Source organism: Numida meleagris, chromosome 1 (assembly GCF_002078875.1).
Source record: "Numida meleagris isolate 19003 breed g44 Domestic line chromosome 1, NumMel1.0, whole genome shotgun sequence".
NCBI classification, from domain to species: Eukaryota; Metazoa; Chordata; class Aves; order Galliformes; family Numididae; genus Numida; species Numida meleagris.
In genome coordinates this window covers 30,246,041-30,273,003 of record NC_034409.1, presented here as the reverse complement: position 1 = coordinate 30,273,003, position 26,963 = coordinate 30,246,041, and the positions used below count along the sequence as shown (strand labels likewise).

General features: G+C 36.2%; 1 protein-coding gene across 1 annotated transcript in view; it reads left to right on the top strand.

Annotated features, from left to right (window-relative positions):
* ADAMTS20 (ADAM metallopeptidase with thrombospondin type 1 motif 20) overlaps positions 1–26,963 on the top strand; it is an 86,710-nt gene that overhangs the window by 21,363 nt on the left and 38,384 nt on the right. Inside the window, exons 6-22 of the mRNA XM_021384899.1 lie at positions 5,303–5,386; positions 6,056–6,180; positions 7,024–7,064; positions 7,348–7,453; positions 8,487–8,633; positions 8,956–9,097; positions 9,698–9,802; positions 15,899–16,044; positions 17,132–17,313; positions 17,410–17,546; positions 18,652–18,769; positions 22,015–22,110; positions 23,205–23,371; positions 23,484–23,613; positions 24,708–24,834; positions 25,160–25,370; positions 26,051–26,215. Coding sequence (XP_021240574.1) covers positions 5,303–5,386; positions 6,056–6,180; positions 7,024–7,064; positions 7,348–7,453; positions 8,487–8,633; positions 8,956–9,097; positions 9,698–9,802; positions 15,899–16,044; positions 17,132–17,313; positions 17,410–17,546; positions 18,652–18,769; positions 22,015–22,110; positions 23,205–23,371; positions 23,484–23,613; positions 24,708–24,834; positions 25,160–25,370; positions 26,051–26,215 — 2,229 coding nt within the window. The remainder of the gene's footprint in view (positions 1–5,302; positions 5,387–6,055; positions 6,181–7,023; positions 7,065–7,347; positions 7,454–8,486; positions 8,634–8,955; positions 9,098–9,697; positions 9,803–15,898; positions 16,045–17,131; positions 17,314–17,409; positions 17,547–18,651; positions 18,770–22,014; positions 22,111–23,204; positions 23,372–23,483; positions 23,614–24,707; positions 24,835–25,159; positions 25,371–26,050; positions 26,216–26,963) is intronic.

Genomic DNA, 26,963 nt, shown 5'->3' with positions numbered 1-26,963 from the left:
TAAATACTAGGCAGCCACAATGTGGTCTCCTTGAAGCCTTCTCTAGGCTTAAGAAGCCCAGCTCACTCAACCTTTCATTGCAGAAGAGGTGCTCCAGCCTTCTGATTGTTTTTGTTACTTCTGGATCTGCTCCAACAGTTCTCCATCTTTCTGCTGGGAGTTTCAGGCCTGGACGCAGTACTCCAGATGGGGCCTCACAGGGGCGGAGTAGAAGGGAACAATCACCTCCCTTTCCATGCTGGCCACCCCTCTTTTGATGCAGCCCAGGATACTGTTGCACTTCCAGGCTACAAGTGCATGCTGCTGGCTTATGTCCAACTTTTTGTTCACTTTCATCCACCAAGACCCCCAAGTCTTTCTTTGTGGGGCTGCTCTATAAGTGTCATTAAAACAAAAATTTCTGAGCTAGGCTTCTTGTGTACCTTGACATACAAAATCTTTATGTATATAAAAAAAAAAACTACTTTTTTTATACACTGACTGCTCTTAAGAATTTTCCGGCTTCAGAGTGCCTGTATTTCAAATGTCATAGTACCACATAGTGCACTGTCTTGAATTCCATCAAGTGATACAGACATGGACATTTTGTAGCGTGTTAGCAAACATATACTTTCCCATCTTTAAGCTTCATTGCTGTTAGTACTCTTTATTACTGTTGTTAGGTAGTTCGTTGTTGTTAACTAGATATTTCATTGTTAGTACTTGTCTCTGTGTCTTTCACCTCAGTAGTACAGTGTTCAAGGTCTGTCCCCATAGTGAAGCTTCAGTTGAGCTTAGTTATAGGAAAAGACCTTGTTTTGTGCCACATGGGACTCACGTAGGAGATTTTTGCCAAACAATCTTCCTATCTTTTCTGTCTTTCTGTCTTTTGTGAGTAGCTTCACATGGATAGAAAAACCTCTGTATGGTTATTCCATGCAAAATCTGCCTTTCGGGTACTAAAAGGAAGTATGCTTTGACATCTGAGCTACACTTACTCACCCTTCAAAAGAGATATGTTCTTTCTTTTTGCCTTAAATGGGAAGTCATCTGGAACCTCTTCTCGAACAACTCGGGGAAATGTTAGAAGGGTCAGGGCATATAACTAGTAGGAAAAAGTGGTTACTCTGAGGTGTGTAGGTATATTTGTGCAAGATCGCATAAAAAATTTCTAGGTTCCTTCAAATAAAACAATTTTATACTGGAAAAGTGGATGGAACAGAATGGGAGTAACACTTGCAGAAATAACACAGCTTTTTCTTATTCTTCCTCGGTAAAGCCAGAAATGTGATGACTTCTTTATCTCATGACTTCAGAAAATTATGGGGTATTATGAAATATATGACAGAATCAGGATATGACAATGGAAGAGATGAAGGAGAAATGCTCCAGATCCTGGATATCTCACATCCTTTCAGCACTACAGTGATAAATAAAAGACTGTTGGATCCTGCAGGAGACATGAGCTAAGAACTGATAGGAACTTTCTTTTAAGTGATATGAATGTATTCTCCTGATACCGTGGTTCCTTGTAGCAGATGAGAAAAAGAAAAACAGTCTTGTGATGCAATATTTAGGGAAAAAAGAACTGAAGAAATTCAATTCTATTTAGGTATATCATTTATTTTCCAGTCTTTAGATGCACTTGCTCATGTTTTAGCCCCTTTTCTGAATGTGTCAGTTTGCAGTGATTTACAGTTTCAGTGTCGTCAACAGCTACTACAGGGTCAGCAAGAGAAGTTGCTTCCAGTATCCTGACATCTGCAACTGTGATGATGATGAGATCTGTCTTGTAATCTTTAGGAATTCAATGAAAACAAAAGCTATGATCCTTTCACTGAAAGCTAACTATCTTCATCATGGTTCTTGGTTTCTCTTTATTGTTCTGTTCTGAACTGTTGTTCAGGGGTGTAGACACCTGTATCAAGACTACGAAAAAGATTTCATGAAAGTTACTTCCCTGCATCTTGATTGTTATCTCCTTTTGTGAAGGCTGGATTTAGATCACTATAAAGAAAACAGGTCTGAACTTGCAAAGAAATGGAGTATTCTATCAAATTCCTGTCCCATTTCGTCATCCTTTTTATGAATGCTTCCAATAAGGAGGAGTTGAAAGAGGTGTCCTTAGAATATGGGAGCAGGGAACACTTACCTTTTTGTTTTTTTTTCAGTAAAATTAGAAATAAGATTCTTGTCAGAACTATTGGCCTTAGGCATCTAAATGACACAATTTCAGATGTCATGTAAGCTCCTGACAGAGGTAGACAATAGTTAGATGTTGTTTAGATATGGTGTTGAAGATCCTACAACATATGGTCTTAGGATGCACGAGTCTTTTCTCTTAGTCTGATGATGCATCTTCTCTGACATATGAGCAATTTCCAATGGCTTCTGAAAAAGTGCTTTGCCCAAATATTCTGCATGGACATTGTCAGCAGGGGGAAGGCACCTGTCTCTGCATTTCATGCTGGATTCTTTCCATCTTGCCATTTTCAGATATTGTTAGCAAATAACTGCTGTCTGTTGAGGTTATACAACAGTAATAGATTTTTCAAGAGCCTGTTACTGTACATGAGGAATTGACTACAGTAAGAATTAAGAACAAGATATGCCACATTTTAATCCTAAGAAGGCTCCAGTTTGAACTTTCTCTAAATCCTTCTAACCACCGAGGACTAAAATTGGGTTACTTTCTCTCATACTTCAATACTGGTGGCCTTTATGAAACTGAAGGGTAATGTACCACTGAAGGTTATGATAGTCCTAGTTTAGACGCTTCTAGCATTATTTGTTGTCACCTGAATCTAGTTTACTCCTCATCCAGTTCTCTATCACTACAACTGTTCTAACTGGAATAAACTCTTGTAGAACTGGACAGATCCTGTATCAGTATACGTCCAATGTATTCAGCATCACTTTACTTGACAGTTAGTGAAATGTAACTTTCCTGAATTTCAGAGCGTTCTATTCAAAAGCTAAGGCTAGCTGGGTTAATTTGCCTATTTAATTGAAAGATATTTACTTTATAGCAATGCATGTTTCTGCATGAAGTAGTCTGACTTCATTGTCTGTTCTTCAAAAGATGTTTCCATTAAGATTGTATGTGTAATCTTGTATAGGTTTGTGCTGTAATGAGTTGTCTGATTATGGTTTAGGTAGCTCTTACTTTGTTAGGAGAGTCAGTTCTCATGAGCATCTTCTCTCTGTAGAAGGCATTATAAGCCAAAGACCCTTGCAGGTTTCTTCTCAGGTTCCTCTTTGACGTGATTTTGGAATGCTGTATCAACCAATTTTCTGTTTCTTCTTTGCTGAAAAGAAGTAAAACTTGGAATGATTGGGTGGAATTAACCTCATACATCTGTTAGACATCTAGTCTCCATCCATTGTAAGAGGCTGAAGAAATGTAATAATTTATCATACTATTTTGTTTGAAAATACATTTATCTAAATATGTATCTTCAGATGAATGCATGTAGATGACTGTTCATCTATTCTCCTTCACTTACTATTGAAAGAGTCTAGACAGATAGTGTAATATCAGTTACATGAGAAGAATATAACAGTGTTATATTATTTTAATTGGGCAATCCATCCAGGAGCATGTCTATATTGTTTGTAATCTTTCCTGAGAAGGATAGATATATAGAAATATTCTTTCTAGATTTACTGAAATGGATCTCAAGTCATTAAAAAAAAAAACATTTTGTGCTTGATAATTTGTGGTAGCTTTGATGGTAGTAAAATGGTAGTTTACTGCATTCGAATTCAGCTATCTGCATAAATTCTCTTTTTTACATGTATAGTGCTTAAGCTATACAGCTGTAAAGGCACCTATTCTTTAATAGAGGTCTTCTGAATGTTTCCATTCCTAATTGAACTCTTCAGTGAACACTCAAGAGGTGCTCCTCAGAATAATTGGACAGTTGCTAGTTAGTAACCAAGAATGAAATCCATATGGAAGGAAAATATAATAGATAATTTATGCCTTCCACATGGATTCCAAAACTCCGACTACTACCCTGCGGTTATGAGTCCTCCATATCCTGCTTGTCTGTCGACAAGGGCATGAAGGATGGTGCTGCATATTGTGCTCTTATCCAGTTTAGAGAACAGGATGGTATGAATTGCAGGGAGCCAGGGCTCTGTCATTTCCAGCTTTTAGCAGAATTACTTGATCTCAGATACATAGGATTTACATACACAAAGGCTGTGGCTTCGCAAGCAGTTCAAACCAGTTGAAGTGTAGACTTCTTCCAAAAGAACTCTATTCTGCCCTGTTCCTTCTGTCAACTTTTGTGTTAGATAGGCAGCTCCCATAATGAGATCATGTTGGTCAATATAACATGATACAAATAAAGAAAAAAAAGAAAAAATAATACTATTCAGCTTGATCGATTCCTTGATCTTGTAGCCTTGCAGCCTTAGTCCAAGCCAGAGTGGAGGAAAGTCAGTGCTTCTGTGTTTGGTAGACAGCATTAATTTAGATAAAGCTTATTTGATAACTGTTTTAAGCCAAATAGGGGAATCCACATGGGTGGGATGTCTGAAGCTGTTACCGAGAGTGAATACACTTTTTTACTGCCTTTATGAAGAATAACTTTGGTTTACTTTGATGTATGGAAATGATGTATGATTTTTACTATCTGGCTGCAACATCATAAAGTGCCCGCTAGCTATGTAAATAGAAATTTGCAAATGAAGAAAGAAACCTTTGTACAATGTGTCAGGTATGTTGTCAGTGCTGTCCTGCTTCTATTAAAAGCAAAGGCAAAGGTTTATTGGTTCCCAGGTGCTTTCTGAATCCCTGTGATATTTTAGGTGTTGATTCCTCAAATCATGTGCACAAACCAGCTTTTGTTTATGACAGTTCTGCTGACATTTCTCCATTTCTATCTGTGATACTTTATCAATAAACTTCAGGTCTTACAATGTATACGCTTGCTTCACTTTGTGAAACATTGAAGTGTTTCAAAATAATATGCAATTATAACTATTTGGATATTTAATAACTGCATTTTTAACATTTAGGGAAATTATTGCAGGATAATTGCCTCTCATATAGAGAGTAGCACTGGAAAACATCAGATACATTCTGACCTTGGTGTGTTTCATGTGAGATATTTTGAAGCAGCATCTTTGTTTAAAACCAGGCATCTACTTTGAGTTTGTTACCAAAACCCATGGGTAGAAAGGCAGAGGTGGATGCCTGAGGCATCTGTTGCATAACTGCCTGATATACACTGATAACTAAGTTGCATGTCACCATGAAATGTGATTTGTCAGATGAGTTTAATATTCTAATCATCTGATTTTTTCCTCTTAGGTTGCAGCAATCTATAAAGATTCAAGTATTGGAAATCTTATAAATATAGTTATTGTAAAGTTAATTGTAATTCACAATGAACAGGTAGGAAAAATGTTTATTAAATTTCAAAATATATTAATTTGCATTATAATTCAAAACTTCAAATATTTTATATACTTTTTAAAATTTAACTATATATTTTTATTGTAGAGGAGTAGAATAAATTTTATATGTGCTGGTAGCACAGTGGAGGTTTAATTAATGTATACAGGGGTTAACTGCACAGACTGTGTTTAATACCCATATTTCTCCACCTCTTTATTAGTGCTTCCCGTTGACCTAAATGTGCTTCAGTCAGATACTGAGTGCAAGCTTATGGAGTAACTCCCTAAAGTGGCGTTATGCAAATATGACCAGGAAATGACAACTTTCACAGAAGGTTTTTACTGAGAGTTTTCAACACTAGCATTTATAATATTTTAAACTGTAAGACATGTACATTTTTCAGGTGTATGTTTTAATATTTATTTATCATAGTTATCTTGCTACCCTATTTTTCTGCATCTAATACATGATGCATTGATTAATAAGATGGGTTATTATGATTACTTTTAGCTAAATTAAGATCCTGATTCTGCAAATAAATTTGTTTGAGTGGAATCTTTCTGACTTCCTTTTGTAGATGTGAAGATTAGGGACACAAATGACAAAACAATAAGTGCAAGTGCACAAATATCACAACCCTTTTTTTGTTTCTTCGGCATTCCTTAGGAAGGACCAACTATCACTTTTAATGCAGCTACCACTCTTCGTAATTTTTGCATATGGCAGCAAGCACAAAACACTTTGGATGATGCTCACCCTTCTCATCATGACACTGCTGTTCTTATCACTAGGTATGGTATTGAAATAGACAGTTACCCAGATAGATGAGACAAATGCTTCAACTTTTTTCTTACATCGTCATATTGAAATGTCCACTGATAATGTTCATAGTTAAGTGGGGTGAATAAGGAATATCTTATACTTCCCTCATACTAGGTGATTACTGGAAGTTATTTAGACCTGAAATTTTTACGAGGAATTGAGGTCTTTAACCATCATACATGTATGTGACAGGGACATGGCGGTATACATAAAGAAATTAGCTAATGCTAATTCAGTGATGACCTATGCCTTATAACCCAGGCATAATTACAACTAACAAAAGCTCACAAATGGAAACTGTTAAAGTATCACTGTGTATTTTTCCTGTACGCTGATCTCCTCAGTGGAGGCTGTGATGCTCATTCACTGAGATAGATTCTCTCTTGTTCCTTTTCATTATTTTTTTCTCTGGGTTCAAGTTGGACACATTGCCGTACTTAAAACTATGTTTGATATTTGCCCTGAATTTTGCATTGTTATTTTGGCAGCTGCTCTACTGCATAAAGTTGTTTCAAGTATACTGGAAGCATGCTGCACATTTCCAGCAGCATTTTACACTCATGAACATAGTGGAGAAGTAGCTTAGTATATCAATTTGTATTCTTTGCAAGCTAAATAGAAAGCAATTCTGTGGGCTTTGGTGAATGTAAATTACTTCTTTCACAAGAATGCAAATTCTTAGAATGGACTGCAAGATTAAAAATTGAGCACTGAGATTTGTAATTGCTGTAACTAATGTAGCAACAGTGAAATATTTTTAATTGCAGTATTTTTCACTTGCTTGTAATTTAAAATAAGCTTTTTCTTTCAAGGGAAGATATCTGCAGAGCTAGAGAGAAGTGTGATACTCTAGGTGAGTTACTTTTTTCTTGCATCAGTATTACGTTAGAGCAAAATCTGTAGGAGATTTTACTGTAGGATTTATGAAAAAAATCAGAAAATAGATATAAAATTTAATTGGCAGATGAAATCATTTCAGGGCTGTTCTGCACATACTGTGATCTTGGGTAGTATTTGGTTTTGTGTAAATTTGGCTGCTTTTTCAATTCATGTGCTGTAGTACTCATTTATAGAATCATTCCTTCTATGTTAAAACTCATTCTACTAAGCTTTTATAAAAGAATTCAATTTTCCAGGTTTGGCAGAGCTAGGTACAATGTGTGACCCGCTACGCAGCTGTTCTATAAGTGAAGAAAATGGATTAAGTGCTGCTTTTACTATAGCACATGAGCTTGGACATGTGTAAGTACCTATTTCCCAGCAGGTAATTTTTTAAAATTTATTTTGAATATGTCCAATTTCCAGTGATGGGTTGTACTTTTCCAAGGGTGAGTAGTCTGTCTGTGTACTTTTGGAATAGTCAGTTTTGGCCCTTGCAGGGAGTCAGATCTGCCTGCCACCTAGAGGTACAGAAACAATGAGATTAATAACTTGGCCATTTGTTAACTGGGATGATGGGAGATACTTGATGTATAGTCAGCTTCTGTCCTTTCATTATACCAGCTGGTTGGGATACTGGGGCAGGTATCTTAGATGTGCAACATAGCTCTGTTAACTCTACTTGCATTCTAGCCGTGGCAGGAATTTAAGAAAAGTCTTGTAATATAACGCAGAAATATTCTTCCTTCTGTTTGATCCTTTCAGAAAACAATAGAGTAACACAAAGAGAAATACTTTACACAGAAAAATAAGAGGCGATGACAGCATTTTATTTTATGAAGCATACCTCATCAGTGATGGCAGAAAGATGCTATACTCTAGCTCCATGAGGCATGCCACAGTGTAGGTAACAATGGCATTACAGAGCTCAGTAGCTAGCTTGTTGATTTTCATTCTCCTGGAAGTTCATTTAGATACATGCCATTTATCATATTACTTAAACTGAGTTATAAAATATGGTAAAGAATTTGTTGCATAAAATGATGTTGATGGGCTCTGTAGTTTGTTATTGTATAGTAAAAAATATAAGGTGAATATTGGGGCAATATGTTATGGACAGTCTTGTATATTGAGTTCAGTAGATGGGTTGTTCATTTAAAATCCCATACTCCCGAAACACTGGGATTTTTGCTGATGAGCTAAAGAATTACACAGCTGTAAAATTCTTACTGTATTCAGCATGATTGCCATAATGTCAGATTGTCATAAAACACAAGTTCCATTGCAGTTCTAAGGTATATTCAGACTTAAATCTGGGGATTTTATTGGTACAACAGAGGTATTTCAATTAATGATAGCTGAATTATTTTCGGAGTTTATTTGTTTTGCTTCTTAGATTTAACGTGCCACATGATGACAGCTTTAAATGTAAAGAAGCTGGAATTAAACATCAATACCATGTTATGGCTCCAACTTTAAATTACCATACAAGTCCATGGACCTGGTCAAAATGCAGTCAAAAATACATCACTGAATTTCTTGAGTAAGTATCAGTATAATGTGTACTTTTTTTTTCAGTTTCATGTCATTCAGAAAAGTGTTAAAATCATTGCTTAAGTGCCACTTTAATATTGTCATTGGCGTTAACCACTGACTTGGAGGGCCTAAATCCCCCAGAAACTAAGGATATCTAATTCTTTGAAGGATGAGTAGTTCCATGGCTTCAGTAAAGTTATAATCAAAATGTAGAACTAAGACCATACTTTTTAAAAATATCGTGGCATTGGTTATTAAAGAACTCCTTAGGATGATCTTAATAGTTCAGAACAGTGATTAATTCACGTTTTGTTCCTTTTTCACAACAGCACTGGTTATGGTGAATGCCTCCTAGATAAACCCAGTGGAAGAATTTATGGTCTTTCTTCTCAGCTGCCTGGATTAATGTATGATGTCAATAAGCAGTGTGAGCTTATGTTTGGCCTTGGGTCGCAAGTGTGTCCCTATCTGGTGAGTGGAAAATGCAGACTCCTGCATGAAGTGGAACTGTTGGTGTGGTGAAGTATTGTTTAAGAAGAGTCAATCTTCATGCGAATATTACAGAAAAGTAAAGAGGAATTCAAAGACCTGAAGATGGTATTACTGAAGGCTACTTTGTGTAGTTTTTAATCCATAAAGTTTATTTGTCCATAAAGAATCTCTGTAACAATCTGAAAAGAAGGTTTTCTTCTTAAGTTTCTAGTCAGGGTGTTTTTAAAAATAATTCCAGTTAGTGTCCTTATCTGGGTATTATACTCCAACTGTGTTGCATAATAATCTCTTACATTCTTTTCTATTAAATTATCTACTGAATTAGAAAATCTAGAGTTATTTATTATTTCTAATGATACCTGTTTCAACCATTCCATGATCCTGCCCAGAGTTTTGCAAAATAAATTTTTGGAGGGGTGAGGGAGGAATTATCTGTAAAAAATAATAGGAAATAATAGCAAAAATTAAACCCATGTAGTATGAGAAAAACAATGCAAATATCCCAATTAATGTTGTAGTACATTAATTAAAAACGTGTAGTGTATAAGTACAACAAAGGTAATCTTGTTTTCTGTATAGAAACAATGCAAACGCTTATGGTGCACGAGCACAGAGGGAGTTCACAAGGGATGTCGTACTCAGCACATGCCTTTGGCGGATGGAACGGTTTGCGGTGTGGGAATGGTAAGCCTTCGTTTGTTTCATGTATCTTGCATATGGCAAAGTCATTGATGTAGATAAGAAAAATCAGTGCTTGCTGTGTGGCAGTACTACTCCTGTAGTGTAATGATTGCTTAAGCAGTATCTACCTGACTTAACCTGCAAAGTTTCTTTTAGTCTTGTACTGTTATGACATAAATAGCATAGGTTGTCTGTTGAGAATAATGATAGTAGTTCATAGGTGTCATACTGGTAAAAAGTAGGCAGAAGACCTCAGGAAAATGTTGCCCACTTCCCTTCTGTTGTTTGAAAACTTTAGATCATTCAAAAAAGTTGTTTGTTTTTTCCTTATCAGTAGCGCAACAAAGATGAATTTCCTGAAAAGCAAGCATCTCTAAAGCACATTCCCCCAATTTCTCTTGTTGAGACTGTTCCACTGAGCTAGAACTAATTAAGTGTGAGTGACTTAAGTACTAAAGTACAATTCTTTGAAAAAAATCTTTGAATCAGACTCCTGGCTTCAGTAGATATCTTTGTATTCTATGTTTCAGACAAAATGTGAAAGCATCTATCAGTACCTCCTTATCTATTCCAGAAAGTACCTTAACCACATGTAACTCACACTCATAGTCTCTCTTGCCCACTATAATATAATTCTACATACTTGGATTTGTTCAGGGCTGAAAACCAGAACTTCTCTTGCACTTACACCCTAGCTACGTGAAGTATGGATCATATTTTCTTAACATGAAAAGGAAGAAGTGGAAACTGGACTTCCTGAACCCTGCATGTTGGTTTATTTCATAAACTGTTTAGAGAATGAGAGGGCAGCTCACTATTTCCTCATTTGGCAGTTTTTTTTGAATGCAGATTTTGATCTGCATCCTCTGAGGAGATAACCTGCAGCGCTTAAAATACCTTGCACAAAGCACTTAAAATGTCTTGCTAGAGACAGAAGTATGAGTGGATGTTAGCTGAAGCCAGTGTTAATAGTGAGGATATGAGGGTTTTAGTGTTGGATTTGCATGTAGCTAGGGACATGAGCAGAAGCAAAACATTTGAGTTCTTTGCTGATCTAATCTTTGAACTCTCTCCATGACTCAGTTCACCACTAGAAAACAGAAATATTTTCTCACCCATCAGGTGACTGTGAAAGTAAGTATTTCAGAGATTTTGACATGCTCAAATATGACAGCGATAAGATTATCTTATGCTTGGCAGGTTTGTTATGGGAAGGTGCTTTTAGCAGTAGTGTGCTTGGCCAGCTTCAGGGGCTGTGAGAAAATTTGTATTTTTATATTTTTATAGGTTCAAACATACTTTTTAAAAAATCTGGTCTAATTTCCATAAGGAATAAGCTACTACATTATTAATATGTTATTATTATATTTCCCCCAATAACTTTTAATCTTCAAAGATTGCCTTTTTTTTATTTTTGTATTTCATAAGACGTAAGTAGCGAGGAGTTTGAAAATACTGCCTTAAAGAATAACAATTTAATGGGTAAACTATGTCTCACAAATGGCTTCTTTTTCTCTTGCAAAATTAGGAAAAATTATTTGCAGGTTCCGAAGGAAGCTTTACTTGATTACATCTGATGATGTAACATTTAACACATTTTTCAGTCAGTCATTGATCAGAAAGCAAGTTCATCATTTATATAAACCTTATATATAACCTTTAATTCAGTTGACTCAAATTTGCCAACAGCAGAGCCTTTCTTTTATACAAGAATTCAAAAGCCTACTTTATGCAATTATTGCAGTAAAACCAAACAGTTTCCTCTAGGAAGTGAAAAGCTAATTACAGTCATTACTTCTGAAAAGAAGCAAGAAAGAGCAGCCATTAACCTGACAAACTGTCAGGTTAATGACAAATCATCTCTTCTAAGGCACAGCTTTTCTGTTGATTTTAATGGGAATAAGACATGGTGATGAGTTGTTATAACTAGTATATGCTATCACACTAAATACATTTATGTTTGGTGCTTGCAGCACTTGGGATGAATATAAAAAGTTGTATTTAAGGCATTTGCTCTTTTAGTGTTGCTGAGCTCTGCTCTCTGGTGACAGCAACAGGGCCCCGAGAGAACTGCATGGAGCTGTGGCAGAGGAGGGTCAGGTTGGGGGTTAAGGAAAGGTTCTTGACTGGAGGGTGTTTGGGCCCTGGAACAGGCTCCTCAGGGCAGTGGGGAGAGCACTGAGCTGCTGGAGTTCAAGGGCCATTTGGACAACTCTTTCAGACATAAGGTTTGATTTTGGGTGGTCCTATGTGGAGCCAGGAGTTTGACTCAATGATCCTTATAGGTCCCTTCTACTCAGGTTATTCTACGATTCCATGATTTTCAACTTACCTCCTCTTAGGACGATAGCTGCTAGATATTTGATTCTGACCCAAAGTTTTTGATGTCCTGGATATAGTGAAACTGATTTAGCGATTGCCTCTTTTATGAAGATCTCTTCATCTAGAGAAGTCTTCTAATCCACTGTCTGTGTTCATAATGGCAGTTTGCTATTTATATAACAGTGAAAAAACAAATTACATAGTAGTCTGGAAAAGTCTTTTTAATAACAAGAGGGAATCCACATGATACAAACTTTGGTCCTATTGAAAAGAGTATGCCCAATATTTATGAGTGAGAGAAAGTTCATTACTTGTATTCTCTGCAGATATAGATGGTACATTGAGTTTGTGTCTCTATAAATGCCCATAATAGCTATAGAACGAGTGTAGATGTTATCCTGGTCCCTTTATAGCCACGTAAGGAGAGGGATATGGGGATACTCGAGTATGTGAATACAGACAAAGAAAAGATTATTTTGATCAGTACACCAGTCGCTAATTCTGAGGTATATTTGCTGTTCTGCCATTGTTGGTTTCTGCTGATGTATTGATTTCCTTTAAAATCACTGCAGTGCTTGACTTCCTCATGAATGCAATAAATGTGGGTAATAAATCCAAAAGAATAATTCATTGTGTATATATGTATATGTAAAATAAGTATGAAAAGTTCAGATGGATGTTAACAGAGGTGATTGGAGGATATGTTAGCCATCTGGGAAGCAGTGGAGGATATTTTGAGCTTTAAAACCAGAGTAAAATATATTTAAGGGTCAAACAAAGAGTTTTTTCCTATAAACTGGGATTTTCATGAAATATTTTTCTAATTAGATGTGATTTCAGAAAAACTGAATGTTTTCTATGGGAGTATTTCAAGGGGGAAATAAAGTATTAAGATTTTCAACAAGGAAAAAAAAATGAAAATGTTGAAAAACTTGATTAAAATAGCATGTTATAAGAATATGTTTTAAAATAGTTGATGTCATCTGAATAATAGATGTAGACGTATCTGAGAATCAGTACTACAGAGACCTGAGATGCTGTAGGTACAACTTTAGTTAGTTACAACTCAATTTCTTCGGTGTTACATACTCATTTTACTAACCGCTCTATTTTCATTGTTATTCTATGCTCTAGACCTCACTTCTTGACTTGGTCTGGTTTGCCTGATTCCATACTTGACCTTTTCTTGGGTAGCAGACATGTCAGGGCTATAAGATGTGTATGTATTGTAGGAAGAAGTACAACAGACGTAGATCTAAAGTGCAGCAGCAGGTTTCCATAGATTCATGTGCAGCAGGTGACACAGAGATTTACAGCAAAACATTTATTTCAAGGTGATAAATGGGAACACTCCAAAGAGATAAACGCAGCTAGAAATGATAGTTCAGAGATTTTTGGACTTTCACATTCATCTGAGTGGATGTTCTTATCTTTAGTCCTTGCTCGCTGGGTTGTATGCTGAATCTATGTAACTAGAACCACTGTATAGCATGCTCTTCCACACGTATCTGTTACTCTTGATTCAATTACAGTCTAGTATAGCCTGACAATTAACACTTGAATAATTTCTTTCAAATTTGCTTTCCTGGAAACTTAGCAAGTACAGTAAGTTGTGAGATACATTGGAAGTACTTGAAATCAGTTTATCAAATCAGTTTAATCCATACTTATGAGTCAAACTGCTAGTTGTAAGCAGGCAGTTAAGAAATACGAATCTGAGTACCTGTAGATCCATTGATCCCAAACTTGAACCGTTGACCCTCCCTCTCGTCTCTGAAGGTATAATAATTGCATGTGGATTTGAATCAGATTTGAGTTTTATTCAAGCAAGCAAAGAGGAACATCTGGAATGCGTCTGGTGCCTGAGTTTTCTACTGTGACTTCATCATGTTGCTTCTGTAGGAATGCAGCAGCAGAATAATAGCTGAGACAAGTTTGTTGAATAAGCTATTAAAATCCCAGATGTGAACATGTGCTTTGCATTTTTATGGATCAGAACAATGCTGTTGTGGGTATAAAATTTCATTTTACATCTCTGTCTTTTCCTGAATCTTCCTTCAAGCTGCTGTGAGTGTTTTTGTGGAAGGAAGAACTTAAACTCTAGATCCTAGTCTCATATTTGGATGTTTGGATGCAGTATTAATTTTGTGATGTGGTATTTAGAATCCTCAGCCTATAGTAGTAAAAAAAATATTTTATAAGATGTTAATGACAATTCTTGGATGTGCAAGATCTTAATGTTTCCTCATGTTTATCTTCAACTTTCATGAGCTGCAGCCGTATCTTTTATGTTAGTAGTTATTTTACCTCCAAAAGGTACTAGAATGTTGAGGTACAAAGGTATCCAAAAACATCAGGAAAAAAGTAATAAAATTGACAGTAAGCACTGCTGTGATGTGCAGATAACACCAAAAATATGACATTATTTCACAGGCTGAGTTACAGTGTTAGTCTTAGCATCAAGTGAGTGATGATCTGGCCAGTTTGGTGAAGCATTTAAATGGCTTCTATAGCAAGATAGATCTGGCATTGGTTCTGTGCTTGCTTTGAGCTTTAAATCACCTTGATTGATCATATTCTCAGAGAAAGACTTTCAGGGCTTAAAATATGTGAACAATGCTCAAGAGTCAGCATGACCAAGGGCTATACAGGCAGACAATTTTACTACCAAATTGGATTAAGAGTTTGGGCATAATTCATAATGGAGAACCTGATTCTTTAACAAAGTCCTATTTGGAGAACAAGGCCCTGGTCCTCATGGGGGACTTCAGCTACCCTGTTATCTGTTGGTGGGACAGCACAGCAGGGCCTAAGTGATCCAGGAGGTTTCTGGCATGCTTTGATAACTTCCTTCTCCAAGTGATTGAGAAGCCAAAAAGGAGATGTGCTCTGCTGGACCTCATACTCACTAACAGTGAAGGACTTGTTGTAAATGGGAAGGTCAAAGGCAGTCTTGGCTGTGGTGATCATGAGGTGGAGTTTAAGAACCCAAAGGTGGGGAGGAGGGTGAATAGCAGGTTCACTACCATGGATTTCAGGAGAGCAGATTTTGACCTCTTCAAGGATCTGCTTGGTAGCATACTGTGGGGGAAGGCCCTAGAATGAAGAGAGGCCCAAGAAAGCTGGTTAGTATTCAAAGATCACCTCCTCCTAGCTCAAGTAGTCCATTCCAAAGAATAGACAGTCAGGAAAGTGCTAATGTTAGAATAACTCTTGAGAAATTATATACAACATTTAAATTAGTTTCTAAAAGCGCTGGAATTCGTGGATTGTTTTATTTTCTGTGTATCAGAGGTACTTGAATTATTTTTATGTGCTAGAGAGTTTAGTTGGACAAAAACTTTTAAGACTGTGGGATAATACCAAGCTGTTTTGTGCCACAGAAAGTGAAAATGTAAAGCCTAAACTTCATAAATAACAAGCAGTTGAGTTTATATGATCTGTTGTGATGATTCTAGTGACTGATCCATGTATGTACTGCAGGGAAAGATGGAGTAAGCCACTGACAGTGTGGCTGTGAGAATCCCTTCTGACAACAAATCGGATCATCAGTCTAATCCTGAGTTTGCAATCAGTCATCTAAAATACAGAATTTTCTCTTTTGTGTATGAACACTGATTCTGTATTGTTCATCCAGTCTCCTGACTTGTCTTCAAGTGTGGGCAATCTTTGATGCTTCAGAGGATGGCTGAAGTCAGTTTTCTGCTTTCTGTGCCTAATATATAAATTAACCTTTTGCTTGACTTAGAATTTTTGTTATGTTTGTCAACTGTGTAGCACTGCCGCCATGGAATCTGTGTGAGCAGAGAAATGGAGACACGTCCTGTAGATGGAGAATGGGGACCATGGGGACCTTATAGCTCGTGTTCAAGAACTTGCGGAGGTGGAATCAAGAGCACCACCAGGCTCTGTAACAGACCAGAGTATGTTTTTCGTTGTTCTTCTTCATTAGAGCACAATGAAGGAATTATAATATAATGGTTTCATTCAAAATAATATGAAGGTATTAGGGTTTCATGAATTAGTTTGAAGCACAGTAAAATAAATGTTTGTTTTAGCCATGTTTGAAAAAAGGGATGAGTCTAGAGATTCCAGTCTGCTTAGAATTTCTAGAGCGCTTTTGCTTCATCTATATCGTTCACATTAATAGATATTTATGAAGACTTACTTTGATTTAGGGTCTTGTTTTCTAGCTTTACTCTATATACTGAGGGTTTACTTAAACATTGCGATACTTTCTCTGGACTAAAAGTTGCAAAACAGAAACAGATATATTGCCTAGTAATCTTTTTAGTGAAACACTTGATTTGCTCAGTTTTAAGACTCTTTCATAACTACCACCAATGATGTTCACAAGCAACACTGATTACAGCAGAGTCAATTACGTTTATAGTTAGAAACTTCCATTGACTGTATAATACATGTGAGTTTCATTCTCTGTAATAAAAGTCAGTGAGAACTTTACCCTTAACTTCTACAGAACAAGAGCTGCAGCTATGGCTATTAGCTTTTCTTAGGAAGTAATGCCATCTTGATATTATCAGAAGGATAAATGAACCTCAGTGAAATCACCCCAGGTTATTTTATTTTCTCTGATGAGTAAGAAGCGGTAGACTACATCTTGATTAAATAGGCCTCTGTCAGTCTGTAGTAGCTGATACTGTCACTATACCATTGATTCTTCTTTTTCCTTTCCAAGAACCTGCTAGTATGGAAGTATTGTGTAACAGGATTTACGAGCTTGGAAATGTATATTAGGCTTAAGAGTAAATGGAGCATTGTCCATAATTTTCATGTTGTAGATATTTAGATCTAAATTGAAACCTGAAATTAAGAGTACATAAAAGAGTCTATTAGCTCCTAATTTTATCTTCAGTCTTTGTCAGTCTTTAACATAATAATTTAAAACTACAGAGTGTAGATACTTCTTCCGTGAAAATTTTCATGGAAAACAGGAATTTTAGAAAATAAGGGATGGTTAAACATTTTACATTTATCTGTTTTTATTAGACCAAGAAATGGAGGAAAATACTGTGTTGGCCGCAGGATGAAATTTCGTTCCTGTAATACTGATTCATGTCCAAAGGGCAAAAAAGATTTCCGGGAGCAACAGTGCTCTGAATTTGATGGCAAACATTTTAACATCAACGGTCTTACATCTGCTGTTCGCTGGCTTCCAAAATACAGTGGTAGTAAGTAACTACAACTTTTTTCAATTAATAAAATACAAATGTTTCTTTAACTCAAGTAATAAAACATTCAAGAAACCTGTTGGATTTTCTTTCCAGTTTCAATGAAAGATCGCTGTAAACTTTTTTGCCGAGTTTCTGGAACAACTTCCTACTATCAGCTGAAGGACAGAGTTGCTGATGGTACTCCCTGTGGAGCAGAAACCAATGACCTTTGTGTTCAAGGCTTATGCAGGGTATTTAAATCTAAACTTACTAACTATTAAAATCAGTTTTAACAGCTTGTAGAATAGATGTTAAATAAATATACACTGAAATAACCATTATTGAAAATATGTAAAATCAGATGTTTTGAATTTACTGAAGTTGATTTTAATCCCTACCCAATTATGATCTGGAAATTAAGGCAATTAAGCAAAGCACATACATCTGAACACCCACAGTCTTTCCTCATTAAGCCTAATGTGCTGATATTGTCCAAGAGAGCAGAGGGCAACTGATCTGAAATTGGTGTAAAGGGAGGAAAGAGTCATGCTGTGTGTTTATTGCCATCATATTTCTGCTATCAAAGAAGTGAAAAATCAGAAAACGCGAGGGTAGATAGATCACATATTTCACTGCAAAATCAGTTTGAACAGACTCCTGAAGGGGATCATTTAAACATCCTTTGCTTGATAGAAGTGATGGAAATGCCCACCAGATTTTGTTAGTAAAAACAAACTGATATATTATAAAAAGTTCAAGACTTTTTTGTCCATCCTAAGCAGTTTTGCAGATTTCAGTGAAACTGGCTAAATTCAGAATGAGGAGAAAATGTAGCCTTTTCTTCGGATGTATATCAATATGAAAGAGGAAATGCCAGAGAGTAGTCCTGTTTATGATTGTGGGGAAAAAAAAAAGGAAGTTTTAGTAAATATTTATAAATGAGAAGTGTTTCTGTACTAGTCTACATGTATTCTCTTTCTTCTTTTGCAGACTTGAATAGAATTGATGTTCATGCACACATACATACTCACTTTAGAATTCCAAGACTTTATGTAAATACACCTTAGTTTACATGCTATGTTGATATTTTTATGCAAAATCTTTAAATACTTCTAGGTAGCTTTGTGCAGTTCTTGACATATTAAGTATATTTGTTGTATTAAGAGTGTATAATCCAGAACTGTAGTTTTTCCCGTACATCACAGCATACTAAACCCTAAAAGGCTTTTCATGAATTGCCAGGGAAGACTAGATATATATCGTGAATAAAAATGTTTTTGGGGAGTGGGAGACTAATATTATGTGTTTTCACTGTTTTCCACTGGGCTGAATGACACAGTATTGTACTTTTTGTAGCAAGCAGGCTGTGATCATGTTTTGAATTCCAAGGCAAGGAGAGACAAATGTGGAATCTGTGGTGGTGATAATTCTTCATGTAAGACACTTGCAGGTACTTTCAACCGTGCTCGTTATGGTATGTTTGTATTTTTAAAATCTTAACATACATTCCAGTGTGGTTTAGAAACTGTATGTTTGAGGAAGTGGGATTTCAGTGTAAGTTCTTTTGGGTATCTGCTAACAAAAAATATTCCCAATTTTCAGTCATATGTGCTTGTGCCCTTTCAAGGATGCACAGGCAGGCACTGTGACACAATGACCTGTTCATAGGAAAAACCTATCTGCGCTATGGTGAAAAGAACAGTTCAATAGTTAGAGCATAAAACATAAGTAGTCTCTGGTTTAATATCAAATTCCAAAAGGCCTCTTCATTCGGTTTCAGTGGTTGGAAGAGACCACAGGCAAAATGAAAATGACACCTGGAGAGATGCCAAATAGGATCTTCAGAGGACAAAGGAGTTGCTGGTCAGCAGGGAAAGCATATTTAGCATCCTGCTGGATTTATTTATTTTTTCCTGGCAGAGGCCTTGTGCCATGCAAAAAGTATCAGAAAGCTTAAAGGTGGGATACAACTACTCCTCCTGTACAAATAAACATAACTTTTCCTGTGTCTGTCCAGAGACACTGGAAGAAGACACAGCTATTTTTATTAGAAACTGGATTTCTGAATATGTTTTCAAAACACTAAAGGAAAAGAATGTAGCTTTTTGTTTTCCCTCAGTACAAGTATCACATGAATTACGTCACAAATACATTCAGTACAAATAAATAGTATACTGAAACTACCATTCATTCAGTTATGGTTGAGATTGTCACTATGTTGTTTATCGGCTTTGTGTCATCTCAAACTTATTTATTTCCAACTGAAATTAATTCCACAAAGTAATACAATTTTCATTTTGTGCATTTTTTAACAAAATGCATAATCTCAAAGGAACATATCATTTTATATTAAAAAGTAAATTATGAAAAATGGAAGCTCATTGTATGTTGTTGTTTTATTTTTACAATCCGTGACATAAGGTAGTCTGATTTGAAAGTTACTGTGTCATTTGTTTTCCTATATGCTTACACTGACTTACTGTAGTGCTATGTCTTCTGAGGAAATAATTAATATCAGAGCTCACATTTACTTTGGGAATCTAGATGACTACATTCATTACGTAGAATACAATAGAACAAGTTTCCCAACTTGTTGCTATAGATAAGACAGTGTCGTTAGTCCACAGAATTGCATAGAACTGCTTGGATTGGATGGGATGTCTAGTTCCAACCCTCCTACCACGGGCAGGGTTGCCACCCACCTGATCAGGCTGCCCGGGTCCCCATCCAACTTGGCCTTGAACTCCTCTGGTGGGAGGGGGATCCTCACCTTCTCTGGGCAACCTGTTCCAGTTCCTCACCACCCTCTGAGTAAAGAATTTCTTCCTAACATCTAACCTAAATATTCCCTTTTAGTTTAAAGTCATTTCCCTTGTCCTGTCACTAGCAGACCGTGTAAGAGGTTGGCCTCCCTCCTGCTTATAAGTTCCCCTCAAGTACTAGAGGGCTGCAATGAGATCTCCCTGGAGTCTTTTCTTCTTCAAGCTGAACAGGCCCAGCTTCCTCAGTTTTTCTTCACAGAACAGGTGCTCCAGCCCTCTGATCATCTCTGTGGCCCTCCTCTTCATTATATCACTAGATAAGCTTGCCAAGCTGGCGTTTGGTCTTTTTCTTTTAACTGTACCTAGTGCCATTCCATGCTGTCACAAGCCATGTTACTGAGACAGAATTTCGAATTAGGCAAGAGCAGCTTATGGTACATGCTTGTGTTCATACAATTATAATGACAGTCATGATGTTGTCATTAAGCGTTTAAACGACAGTGAAAGAATCGTAAGAAATTCACTGTGATGAAATGCTAGTTTGCTTAACTCCCAGTTTAGAAAACAGCCATCTAATTATGTGTACACAGTTATTATGCTGGCTATTATAATTGCAGTAGACTAGATCATCTGAGGATTTCCTGGAAAATTGTCTTTCTCACTGCCTTAGTATGTGAACTAGCATCCTGTTTATCCTTGACAATATGCTAGGCAATATTATTTATAGTTTCCTTCCATATTTTGCCTTCTGTATTCCACAAGGTTTTCAGTGTGAGAGATGAGGGCCTTTTTTGTGTGTGTGTTTTTTGGTTTTCTTCCCAATAGTGCTAGAACGGAGACCAAAGGCTGTTTTTATCCGGAGCATGTAGCAAATCATGCAGTTGCAGTGCTGCCCCCAGCTGGTAACTTTGATGAGTCTGTGATTAGTTTAAACGCTAATTTTAAGTGCATGGCATAGTTTTATTAGGTTAATTCACTAACTTAGTGGGAAGTTAGTAAATTATGAAATTGAAAAGGCTATTGCCATTTAATTTGCTGCCAACAGAGGTGAGTCAACTAAGGTTAAGTACAGGCAAGACTTTTAAACACAGCAAAACAAGTGGCAATGTTAGCAAAGATTATATTAATGCTTCAGATTGTGTGTTTGTGTTTATTGTTTCCTATGTTTGCCATACTCAGTTGTTCTTAGTCACAGTGATCCTTTTGAATTTGTAATTAGCATCTGTGAGAAACTACTTTTAGCCTATACGTAAGTACAGAGCAACAGGTCTAAAAAGTAGATCTGATTTTGTTTCCTCAAGACAAGGATACCATAATACTAATTGGAGGTATTACAGGAACCAATGACTCATTTGTGAAACATTTTTATTCCAGAGGATGCTCACCATGATAACACTTGCAGTAGCAGAATGTGGATCTGGTATAGCTTGTTTGTCCAGTACATCTATGTCTATTGTCACACTGCACTATTTGAGTATTTAGGACTTGTTCTTTAGGGTGCTGTGATGCAATACTTCTGTAAGATAGGGAAAATCTAACTCAGTTGTACAGATGGAGAATGGAAGTACTTTAAGTGATTCATTTAGACATGTATTAAAGTTTCGTGTCTAAAAAGTGTGTTGACACCATGTTTCTCGAGTCCCACATGTTTCAATCAACTGCTCTCCTGGTGAAATCATGTCACTGTTAAAGAATAGAATTCACATTTTTGAACACAGGAATGAGTTTTAACTGTCTTTTGAGTTATGAAAATAAAAATAAAAATTCAACTGACTTAAAGAAAAAAAGATACATAAAGATATTAATATTTTCTTCCTGAAAACATGAGGGTATTCAGCAGAGGTAATTGCTGGTGTGTGATAGGGTTTGTTGAATAAAACTAGTTAAACGTATGCTCATATCTGCTAGCATCTGAGCATTTTTGTCTGTGGTTAATTTGTGAATAATTACATTGCAGGTTACAATGTTGTAGTAAAGATTCCCAAAGGAGCAACAAACATTGACATTCGGCAGCACAGCTACTCGGGGAAACCAGAAGATGACAACTACCTTGGTAAAAGCCTCCAGTGTACAACACTGGTAGATAGTTTTTGTGCTCTTGTCAAAAGTCTGCTCTAGACACACATCATCAGAAGCTTGATAAAGTCTTTAGAGCGACTATGTAATTACACTGTATCACCATTCGCCTGATTCTCTCAGTAGGTGTTAATTTTAATAAAAATGAGATGATGGTAGGTTTCTGATTCCTAAATGTCTCATTTGTCAGAGAAGACAAGTTAGAACAGACTGTATGATTTTGTCAATTTTTGAGTTTGTTGTGTCCATGTTGATTGAATCATCATGAGCCAGCTAAAGAACAATGCAAGCATTTGAGTTTACAAATATTGAAAAGGTATTTACAAATGAAGCAGTCAGCAAACTTATCAGTTTTCTCATGTTTTTCTTTTTTCTGTCATGTCTGAGTATAAAGATGATATTTTGTTAAATCTGTTTATAAATTTTCAAGTATGTGGTAGAAATGATGAAATCGTAAGGGAATTATACCAAAAATCTTGTTTGTTTTTTTTTCACAGTAACTATGTTACCGCTGAAGTGCCTGAGAGTATATTGATGCATAGTTTCCTTCTTTCTTTTTCCATTGTTTTACTAATGTTTACTTTGCTTTTCATCTTTGTTATTATAATACAATGGTTATTAAGTTATTATTCTGAATGCATAATAGTTCCTTTTTTTTTCTACTTAAAATTTCCTTTTAATAGCTACTTAACTAAAAATAGCTCTAACAAGTACAAGAATGTGGACTGTAGAATGGGACAGAAGTATGAATAATATTTGTACTCCTCTCTAGTACCTAACTAAACTACTATGACACCAACTAAATTCAAAGTGGTGACTGTAGTCAGCTTTCAGCAGAACAAATATTATTAAATTTAAGTGTTTTTGCAGAGAAATGACAGCTGCTCAAATGAAAGCTGCTAATGGTTGGGATTGAATTCATGCATTAGAAAATGTTTAATGCAACTTTAAAATCTTACATGTAGACTGAAACAAAGCTAAGTGTTGATGCAAAGATGTATTTTTAGACATTTTGGTAGAAAGAAACTTTTAATTAAAATAGAAGCTTTACTTATTTTATTTTACTTACAGCATTATCTGATATTCATGGGAATTTTATCTTGAATGGAAATTTTGTTGTAAGCATGTCAAAAAGAGAAATCAACATACATGGAGCAATTTTTGAGTACAATGGTTCAAACAATACGGTAGAACGAATTAACAGCACTGACAGGATTGAAGAAGAGTTAACCTTACAGGTGAATATTTACCTTTTTTCATGAATTTGAAAATTGGCTACATGGTCATTGTGTTCACAATCTTATGTCATGCTCAAATTTACTGAAAAACAGTTATTTTATCTCAATTAAGGTTTTGTGTGTAGGGAATTTATACAACCCTGATGTGCGTTATTCATTCAATATTCCAATAGAAGACAGAAGTGATCTGTTTACGTGGGATCCCTATGGACCCTGGCAGGACTGCAGCAGGATGTGTCAAGGTACTGTGAATTCTTCTGTCATCAGATGCCAAGAGCTGATGGTATTTTGGAAGGGACTAATCTTAAGTGCTCAGATTTTGTCACGTCTACTTGTAAGGAAGAATCTCAGCATTTTCAGTAAACTTTAAGTGCACATAGCATTTAAGGACAGAATGGCTTCTCTTTTAATCTTTTCAGTATAATTCTATACCCAGAATTATGTTTGTGTTCCCTCCTCTTTTAAACGTGGGAGTGGTTCATACAAAATAGCTGAATCAAGTCTAGTGCATCCTTTATAACTGTATGTCTACTAAGATATATTAAGCTTGTTATAGTACTTCCAGATGGTGACTGACTGGTTTGTCTAGTATCTTTCATATGTATTTCTTTGTCTGTTTTGGTTATCTGCTATTTGGAATTAAGCTATTTGGAAATATAATTTTAAATCAATGTTCCATATGCTATTACAGCATAAAAGTAGAGCCACAATATGTGTAAAGTGTATCTATGAAGTGTATGTGGTCAGATTTTTTTTATAGATACTCCTATTAGCAGGTGCTTCCCTGTACTTGAGATAGATGGTGAGTTTCTGCTGATTTTGAGTCAGGCTGAAGGCATACTCATATGCTCAAGAAGCATAACCTCTGCCAACTGTGGTACTTCTCCAATCTAAAAGGCTCCGGGTCTTTTAGGTACTTAGTGCTCAAACTTTCTACTTCCTTAAAGAAAGGATCATGACCTCTTAGGTAACACAGTGGAATTCAGTAATTTGGAAACTGGGAAAGATTAGATGTGATGTGTTTGGAATACCTAGCCTAATGGGTAAACGGGCTGTTGCATTTTGTATTAGTAGAAGTTTTCTGGAATTCAGTACTCTCATGAGACCACTGCAGTATAGCTAGGAGATGGCAGGGTGGTGAACGTGATCAGGATGAGGTTGTTCTTACCAGGAAGCTAGCTAGCTGCACAGAGCAGTATGTTTAAGCAGAATTTGCTGTATACAAAGATTAATGCTAATGGAGTATCTCATCTAAATTCCTAAATGATGAATGAAGTCCATTATTGTAAAAAGGCTCTCTTATTTCAACCTTCTTTTCACTTTTCTTCTTTTCAAGGTATTAGAAGAAGAAGAATGACATGCATACGTAAAAGTGATCATGTGGTAGTGTCTGATCAAAGATGTGAACTTATATCTCCTGTTCCAGATATCTCTGAAGAGTGTAATACAGAGTGTGAATTAAGGTATAAAGAGGTTCCTCAATAACTGAACTACTGTCATCTTACATATTTTTATTGATAGAGATTGAAACAAAGTAACTGACTGCTTTCTTCTCCCTTCCACCACTCCCTCTGGGTTAGAATTATAGCTTACATTTTTCAAAGTCACCTGGGAGATTTAGCTCAAATGTCCTTTAAATTTAAAAAGATATTTTTTGAACTGTAAGTTAAATTCTTTTATATTGCTTTGAACATTCCAGCCCTGAAATGCAATTCTAGGTACTTTCTCTGAGTGCTTAATTAGCTTTATAAATCATAGTTAGCTTTCTGTAACAGTTTATCTTTGTAGGTGGCAGAGTATTGGCAAAAGTGACTGCACATCAAAGTGTGGGCCAGGGTATCGATCTATAGAAATCCACTGCATGAAGTACTCCGTTTCAAAAGGACTCAGTGCTCTGGTGGACGATAGATACTGCGCTGATCAGCAGAAACCACCCACCAGAGAGCCCTGTCATGGCGACTGTACATTGACAAGTTGGCACTACACCGAATGGTCAGAGGTACAAATTCAAAACCTTATTATTATAGCATTATAGTTCTAGTTAGTGTTCGTAGGAAATCTTGGTTTCTGTGTATGTACATTTTTCAGTTTAAGTAACTAGAAGAAAATAATGCTTGACAAATCTGGAATGGTCAGAGGTATGAATTCAAAACCTTTTAGTGTTAGACTTCTAATTAGTGTTTATAACAACTCTTGGTTTTTCTGTAGTTATATTTTTTAGTTTAAGTAACTAAAAGAAAATAATGTTTTACAAATGAGTTGTTGCTGGAAGAGCTAATACCAGTCTCTAGATTTTGGTAACTGCTAGACGTAATTCCTCATATTTTTATAGTAACTCACCCGTCTACAATAGTTCACAGCTAGTATTTAGAAGTCAACAGAGAAGATCTGAGCGCTAAAGCTGTGTATTTTCTTTGCAGCATTAATAATTTAGTACTGTGTGTATTGGAGAAAAACAATAAGCACAATTTCAGCTTTAACCTTCATTAATGAATTTCATCTTGGAACTACTAAACAAGGTGCCAAATTTACCTCAAGTGAACATAGTAACAATCTGTAGCTTAGATGTAGCTACATTTGTCTAGCACTGTGCTTTTCACCTTTAAGACTGATAACGTATTTTGATCTGTGTTTTTCATGCTGTGCTTCCTGTTTCATAACATTGTCTGAATGCTGCAGTGTTCCAGGAGCTGTGAAAGAGGTATCAGAACCAGAGAAGCTTTCTGCTTGAACAACTTGGGTCGTCATCTTCCTGACAGAGAATGTCAGGAACTTCCAAGAGTTGTAACACAGAGTTGCAATGAATTCTTATGTCCAAGCTGGTCTGCTAGTGAGTGGAGTGAGGTAATGGACCAAGTTTAAGGCTTGTTTGGACCTGATCATCAATATAAAAATAAGCTGCACTGTGTTTTGTTCTGATTATTTCGGGGCACATTGAAGTAAAAATTCTTAAGTCATAGGACTGCACTGAGATGCCTCTAAGGTGTGCAAATCATAGAATCATAGAATGGCTTGGGCTGGAAGGGACCTCAAGGATCATCAAGCTCCAACCCCCCTCCCACATCCAATACTAGACCAGGCTGCCCAGGGCCCCGCCCAACCTGGCCTTGAACACCTCCAGGGTCGGGGCATCCACAACCTCTCTGGGCAGCCTGTTCCAACACTTCACTCACTCACAAATGGTGTAAGAACTTTTGAAAAGCCACACCTATAATTTTTTTCCATAAATTTTATTATATTAAAATGATATAGCAAAGCTACTTTACCTTGTCATACATGTACCTTCCTTTTTTTTCTGAAGCAAAGAGAACCTTCAGCCAACTGAAGAGCAGAATTATATCCATTTCATTGTAGATTTTATAGATGTAATAGCATGATGGATGGCTTAAATGGGTTCCCAGTGAAAGCAGTTATATGTGTATTCATACTTAGAGTATTTTTATTCTATTGGAAATAAGAGAGTTGTGCATTGTTTTCATGTTTTATGGCTTTAGAAACTTGATATTGATTCATTTATATTGTGTATTTGAGTTGATGGAGAAATGAAGATTTCACAGAATAACTAGTTCTGTTGCATGATGTGCATTCATAG